Raw genomic sequence first — 8072 nt, forward strand, 5'->3', positions numbered from 1 at the left:
TGACTTTATTCTATAATAAGCCAATAAGTAGTTGTCCAGATTCTGCTTAAACACTTCCTGAGAGCACCAGTGATAATACCAACCAGAGATACTTTATCAGTCTATCATTAATTTGGTAGTAAAATTAGTCCTAATCCAAATTACAGAAATGACAAGTGGTAATAATCCATCCTACTATCAATATATACTTTTGAAAACATGTTTTCATGGAAAATAAAGAAAATTCTCCACCAATCAGCAAGAGAAATCATTGTCTGTCCAATTATCATTACACTTTCAAATAGCAGCTAGGCCTTGCATGAGTTTTTAATGGATGGATCTATATTATTAGTCCAAGCTCAACAATGAGGACCCAAAGCTACTTCTGAGACAGCAAAAAACCCATACAGTTTAGTTTGTAAAAGTCAATCCCCTTACAAACTAAACTAGAAAACTATGGTTTCAACTATACAAAGACCAATTTTGGGCAAAGGATTTGAATAGACAGCTCTCCAAAGAAGATATAAAATGGTCAATAAACACAGGAAAAGATGATTAACATTATTAGTCATTAGGAAAATGCAGATCAAAGTCACAATAAGATATCACTTCATACCCACTAGAATGAGTACAATTTTTTTAAAAATGAAACTGCATCCTTATGGGGGAAAGAGAGAGAAGATAACAGGTACTGACAGGATGTGAAAAACTGGAACCCTCAGATATTGCTGGTGGGAACATAAAATGGTACCAGCCACTGTGGAAAACAATTTGGCCATTCCTCAGAAAGTTAAATACAGAGTTACTGTATGACCCAGCAATTTCAAAATCCTAGGTATATATCCAAGAGAACTGAAAAATATATGTTTACAAAAAAAATTGAACACAAATGTATAGCCAAAAAGTGAAAATAACCAAAATGTCCATCAACTGATGAATGGATAAACAAAATGTGGTATATCCATTCAATGGAAAATTATTCAGTCAAAAAGAGGAATGAAGTACTACTAACATGTGTAACACAGATGAACTTCAAAAACATTATGCTAAATGAAAAAAGCCAGATGCAAAAGATTATATGTGATATGATTCCATTTATATGAAATGTCCAGACCAGATCAATCCACAGAGACAAAAAGCAGATTAGTGGTGGCCAGGAGATGAGGGAACTGAGAGTAACTGATACCAAGTATGGGGTTTCTTTTGGGAGTGATGGGAATGTTCAGGAATTAGACAGTGGAAATGGTTGCACAACACCGTGAATACACTAAAAACCATGGAATTGTATGCTTTAAACTGGTGAGTTTCATGTGATGTGATATTTATCTCAATTTCTAAAAAATATAGGGGAAAAAACTAGCAAAAGAATTCGAACATTAAACTCCCAAACATACTATGTACTATTCTGTGTGGGCAATAGGAACAGGAATACAAAGGGTAGCAAGTGCTAGATTCTCTACCAAGCCAATTGCAGAAGATAGTTTATGTTTCCAAATAAAATGTACTAGATGGGAGTTCTATGCAATCATGTCTTTAAAGATAAGGCATAAAGTACCTTATTCTTCCTGGCCTCTATCCAATTTATGAAAGGTTTGCATCCTCCTTAACATAAAGCAGAATTAGCCACACAAAAAAAACTTAGTATTTCCAAGATAGCTCCACTGTGTTACTTAGTTGAACTGCTTCCATTCATTTATTTCTTTTCTCCCAAAGCTGGAAGCCTCATATTTTCCCTAAAATGTCATTCATAGACTCACTTTTTGTGTATTCTGTACAGGAAAAGGTACAAATAGAAACAACATAGCCATTGTCTTTGTTCTGTACTTGGTTTCTTTTCTAACTCTTACTGGCCTACCACGTGCATGGAGTACTCCCAAGGAATCCATACTCTGTATCCTTAACAACATCAACTATACATCCCTGAACTCAGGGAAGTTACAGTGTGGAATGAGTTTCTTTCTTTGAGTAATTCTATACATAATTTGCAGTGGTGGCCATCAACCTAAGCAGAATCACTGTCAGAAGGGTGTAATGCTATACTCCTGTTCAAATGCTAATTGGCAATAGGGAAAGGAAGGATGCTCAATTCAAACAGAATCGTGCTACTAAAAATTACGCAAGGCTGGGCAGAGTGGCTCACGCCTGTAATCCCAGCACTTTGGGAGGCCAAAGTAGATGGATCACTTGAGGTCAGGAGTTCGAGACCAGCCTAGCCAACATGGTGAAACCCCGGTCTCTACTAAAAATACGAAAATTAGCTGGGCATGGTGGCCGGCGCCTGTAATCCCAGCTACTGGGGAGGCTGAGGCAGGAGAATCGCTCGAACCCGGGAGGCAAAGGGTACAGTGAGCCTAGATCGCCCCACTGCACTCCAGCCAGGGTAACAGAGCAAGACTGCGCCTCAAAAAAAAAAAAAAATCACATACTGCATGATTTAAATTATATAAAATGTCTGGAAAAGACAAATCTATAGAGACAAAACGTAGATCAGTGGTTGTCTGGGGCTAGAGTGGGAATATAGAGTGACTGCAAATGAACACTAGGTATCTTGTGGGGGTGATGGAAATTTTCTAAAATCTGTAATGATGGTTGCACATCTTGGTAAATTTCACTAAAAAAAGCATTAAATTGTACATGCAAAATAGATGAATTTCATGTATATAAATTATACCTCAATAAAGTTGTTTGTAAAATAACTTTTTTTTTGAGACAGGAAAAAAAAAAAAAACTGCCCAGGCTGGAGTACAGTGGCATGATCTTGGCTCACTGCAACCTCTGTCTCCGGGGCTCAAGCAATCCTCCTACCTCAGCCTCCTGAGTAGCTGGGACCACAGGTGAGCACCACCATATCAGGTTAATTTTTGTATGTTTTGTAGAGACTGGGTTTTGCCATGTTGCCAAGGCTGGTCTTGAACTCCTGAGCTCAAGTATTCTACCCATCTAGGCCTCCCAAAGTGCTGGGATTACAGGCATGAGCCAGTGCGCCCAGCCTTAAAAAGAACTTTTCAAGCCGACATGAAAAATTAATTTTCTATATCCACAAATGAGTATACCATTTTAAGACAAAGTGACACCTGATTTTGTCCACTGAGGGAAATCTACTGATCTGAATATTAGATGAGCAAATAAAAGTTGACATTCTATTAGGAAAAGTGAAATAAATCTGTCAAATATTCTTCTCTAGAGACTCATCTCACCCTACAAAGGTGCCTACAAGTAAAACAGGACTATTCTCAAGGGAAAGTTTTAAACATACCTTAAGCACATACATAAGTAACTCCTGGAAACCCCACAGCATTCCGTGACACAGAAATTCGTGCTTCTCAAACCATCTGTAGCAAAGGATCACTTTTCCACCAAATTTGTTCTAGACTAATACTTACATAAAATACAATTTCAAAAATATCATGAGATGTCAAGTTGCTATAAAGTTTCCACATGTTTACTCTCAATTTCTTTCCTTACCTTACTGCACAGCAGTAACAGTTTGTAGACCATCACCAATTTGGGGACCACACTTTCAGCAGCAGAGACATAAAACACAGCAAAAATGACAAGTAGGGCTGGGCCCAGTGGCTCCTGCCTATAATCCCAGTACTTTGGGAGGCCGAGGCAGGCAGATCACTTGAGATCAGGAGTTTGAGACCAGCCTGGCTAACATGGTGAAACCTCATCTCTACTAAAAATAAAAAAAAAAATTAGCCAGGTGTGGTGGCATGCTCCTGTAGTCCCAGCTACTCGGGAGGCGGAGGCAGAAGAATTGCTTAAACCTGGGAGGTGGAGGTTGCAGTTAGCCGAAATTGCACCACTGCACTCCAGCCTAGGCGACAGAGCGAGACTCTGTCTCAAAAAAAAAAAAAGACAAGTGGCCATTATCCAGTCTTCAGACTCATCGATTCACTTAGCAGATACTTCTTTGTTTTTTTAAGACAGAGTCTTGCTCAGTCACCCAGGCTGGAGTGCAGTGGCACGATCTCCGCTCACTGCAACCTCCACCTCCTGGGTTCGAGCAATGATTGTGTCTCAGTCTCCTGAGCAGCTGGGGCACAGGCACAAACCAGCACGCCCGGCTAATTTTTTTTGTATTTTTAGTACAGAGGGGGTTTCGCCATGTTGGCCAGGCTGGTCTTGAACTCCTGACCTCAAGTGATCTGCCCGCCTCAGCTTCCCAAAGTGACAGGCGTGAGCCACCACACCCGACTAGTTAGCAGATATTTACTGAGTATCCATGTGCTAGATAAATACCTCAGGATTGATCCTGTGAAATGCCTGATTCTGAGCAACAGTTTCTGTGCCACTCCACCATAAGTTAGGGGCCACATATCCCCAAATAGCGAAATGCAGTTACTTTTAATTGACCATCTAATACTTTGGATGACTATTTTAGTCTTGACAGAATTAAAGTCTTCCAATTGTAGTTTGGCATCGACTCCTTAATGCTCCCATAGCATACTCCTAAATTCATCCATTCAATAGAATAACTACATAATATCTAAACAAATAATGACATGTGGAGAGCCTATTACTACTCTGGACACTAAGTATACAGTAGAGAACAAAATAGACAGCGTCCCAACACCCTGCAACATATGCCCATACTCTACCCTCAAAGAGCTTACAATCCAGTGGGGAGAGAGACAGTAAACAAAACAAATACGGAAAATATACTTTTGACTGTGGTTGGGCACGGTGGCTCACCCCTGTAATCTCAGCACTCTGGGAGGCCGAGGCGGGTGGATCACAAGGTTAGGAGTTCAAGACCAGCCTGGCCAAGATGGTGAAACCTCGACTCTACTAAAAATACAAAAACTAGCTGGGCGTGGTGGTGTGCACCTGTAATCCCAGCTACTCAGGAGGCTGAGGCAGGAGAACTGCTTGAACCCGGGAGGCACAGGTTGCAGTGAGCCGAGATCATGCCACTGCACTCCAGCCTGGGTGACAGAGCAAGACTCTGTCTCAGAAAAAACAACAGAAACAACAACAACAAAAGAAAATATATTTTCTATTGTGGTAAGTACCATGGAAAAAAATGAAGCAGGATGGAGAACAGGAGGTGTGAAACTGAGATAGAGGCAGTGGGGGTGGACAAGAGACTTTGCAATTTTAAACAGGGTGTGGCCAGAGAGAACCTCACTGAGGATATTTGAACAAAGACTTGAAGGAGGTGAGGAAGTGACCCAAACAGATAATGGGGGAAAAAGTGTCCCAGAAAAAAAAATACAAGAGCCCTAAGGCAGAACTACGTTTCAGGAAATAGCAAGGAATGTGGGAGCACTTATTCTTTTCATACTTCTATAATTGCAACACCCAGTTACTCCAAAATCTTCCATTGGATTCTCAGTGCTTTGAGGGCAGAAATCAAATTTTATTCATCTTTGTATCCCCAACCCTTACTTGTTGAGTAATGAAATTGTTTAAGCTACAGTATTACTACTGTAGTAATAATACAGATATGTACTATCATACTATCTGAGATAGTATGATAATACAGATATGTACTATCTCTCCCCCTACATCCCTCCCATAAAGCAGCTCCTGTATGTTGTATGGCTATAAAAAGACTGCTGCCTACCCAGTTAGAAATCCCAATTATCCTAGACTCTTCCTCCTTCTACACCCTCGATATCCAGTCAATAACTAAATCCTGTCAATTCTTGTTTACATCATTATAGTGGCCCTCAATTCATGTCTTTTGCTGCAGCCTTTCCTCCCAGGTATTTCAAATGAAAAAGATAATTTGCATTCATTTCTGGATATATTAAGTAATTTTAAACTCTTGACATCATTTTATATGTAGCCTACATGTTTACAGAATTAAGCCAATCATTACATGTCTTCATTGAAATTTGACCCTGGCAGGTTTTATAATTTGAGGACTGCTAGAATCATGAAGTTCAGTGGTTAGTACCGAGGTCCAACAATGGATTTGCACGTGCCTATCACCCTCACCTTCATGTTCCTAGAAATTCACACTAAACAGCTTGCATTTTCAATTTTCCTTTGTAATTTCAATTGGACATGGTATTCTTCACTTTCCATTGTGAAGTCAGCCGCCCAGTGTCAACAGCTGCTAGGTCTCACATCACAAGTAAGATATGGCTTTCTATTTCAAGCTATGCAATATTAGTTAATATACAGAATGGGTATACACAGGTGCTTACTGTCTAATTGGCTGCAGTATGGAAGGGTGTGTGCTCCGGTAATAAAGAAAATCTTATAATTTGTCTAATTCACTTACAGAATTACTCTCAGTGCATCTTAAGCGCTCTGTAGTAGAAATAGGATTTGGATTTTCTTCTTTAAATCCCAGATTTCAGTGGTATCAGCTTGTGACCTGAGTAATCTGTTTAACCTGAGCTTCAGTTTTCCTCATTTCGTAAAATGAGAATAATTATATTCTCACTGGGTTATTGCAAGAGCAAATGAAATCATGTGAAAGTGCAAAACAAATGCTACTAGTTGTTACACATCACAAAATGGCCCAGGGCACGGGTTTTTGTCGGAGCTTTTTGAAACTACAGGCAATTCAAAGTCAGTACCTACAGATTTAAATTATCTTAATAGATAAAAACAACTATTGTGGGGACAGGCTAAGAGTTTAGATCTTCCAAGTACGAAGCGTTTATTCTTTCCAGAAATCATTGTGTGTCAGGGGCGGAGAGGGGGTGGTGGGGAAGGCCGGGTTATTCTACTCATACATGGTTTAATACTCAGTGAAATCTCAAACAATAACTTGCTTTAAACAAAGAATAATTAATGGCGAGTTTGCAAACAATAGCATTTTGGCAGACAGTTCTTAAGTTCAGAAAAATGTGCAAAAACCTAAGCAAGGTTTTATGTGTATATAAATCTTGTCTTTTATTTTTTAAGACATCCCTGAAGTTTTCTGCGGAAACCAGAAAGGGCAAGAAATTGGTCTTAGGTTGCTCAAGGAAACTGGTACTCACTTGTACCCTGCGGCTATACATTATATACAGGAAAAGGAGGAGGGATCCAAGGAGGGAGTGGTGCTCCAGTGCGTGGTCCATTAATTCACATTTTGCTCTCTTCTGTTCACATCCTGCGCGGACTCCACCCAAGGCAACCGAGCGAGGGGGTGGGTGGGACTCAGAGCCTACCAAATAACAGTCCCAGAAACCGAAACGAAATCGAGGTGGAATTCTGAAAACACGGCTCACCAGAAAGAGGGGTGGAGAAGGAGCGCGAGAGGAGACCCTTCTTTTGGCAGAAGAGGTATCCCTGGCCCTCGCTGCTTCCTGGGGAACCCCCTCCCCTCAATCGCAACCAGTTCCCTCCTTTCCTACACATGGAAGGAGGAAGACACACACAGAGCAAGGCCACTCATTCTTGGAACGTGGGCGGAGAACACACAAGTATTCCTCAGAGAATTTCAAAGGGAAATCGAGGAAGGGCAACCTGGGAGAGGAGGAGGAAAGGAAACTGACTGCCAAGTGGTGGACCCGTGAGGCCGTGGAAAGGAACTAAGTAGATAGCCTACTAGGGCCGGCGCCCCAAGAAAGAAGGGCTACCTGTTGAATGGAACTGTCCCTGCGGAGGCGGAGGGGGAAGAAGGCGAGTCACCCCAGAAAGCGGAGCCCTTGTCCCCAGAGCAGCCTCGCTGGGGCTGGTGGCGAGGGATCTCAGCCTCAGTGCCTGCGGGGCCCCACCCTGAGAAGCCTTGGCTGGCAGATACAGTGATGAGAGACACCGACAGAAACAAGGGAGAGGCGCACGACTGGAGCCGGTCTGGCCCGCTCCCGCGGTTAGTCACTCACATCTGATACTCGTCTATCGCCTCCACCAGCTGGCCCCAAGAGTCGAAGTCGGCGCCTCTCCTAAAACTGGCGCCCCAGCGCTGCAGCAGACTCCGGGTCACCTCCGACATGGCCGGTCCCCACCCCGTCCCCTCCCGCCCCTACCCCAGCACGGCCGGGTTCTAGGGCGCCATCCTCCCCGGGCCTGGCCCCGACATTAACAGGGCCAGGAGGAACCGCTACGGCCACCACCGCCACCCGCCGAGGAGCCGCCCAAGCCCATTTGCCGCCACAGCCAAACTTTGCGGCTCCAAAAGCGACCGCCCCGCCGAGACCCCG

The 8072-nt window shown here is 42.6% G+C and overlaps 1 protein-coding gene across 1 annotated transcript in view; it reads right to left on the reverse strand.

Annotated features, from left to right (window-relative positions):
* The window catches only part of AIDA (axin interactor, dorsalization associated), a 43001-nt gene extending 34964 nt beyond the window's left edge, over positions 1 to 8037 (reverse strand). Inside the window, exon 1 of the mRNA XM_015115688.3 lies at positions 7755 to 8037. Coding sequence (XP_014971174.1) covers positions 7755 to 7864 — 110 coding nt within the window. The 5' untranslated portion in view covers positions 7865 to 8037. The remainder of the gene's footprint in view (positions 1 to 7754) is intronic.
* Positions 8038 to 8072: the final 35 nt, after the last annotated feature.

Source organism: Macaca mulatta, chromosome 1 (genome assembly GCF_049350105.2).
Source record: "Macaca mulatta isolate MMU2019108-1 chromosome 1, T2T-MMU8v2.0, whole genome shotgun sequence".
Taxonomy (NCBI): domain Eukaryota; kingdom Metazoa; phylum Chordata; class Mammalia; order Primates; family Cercopithecidae; genus Macaca; species Macaca mulatta.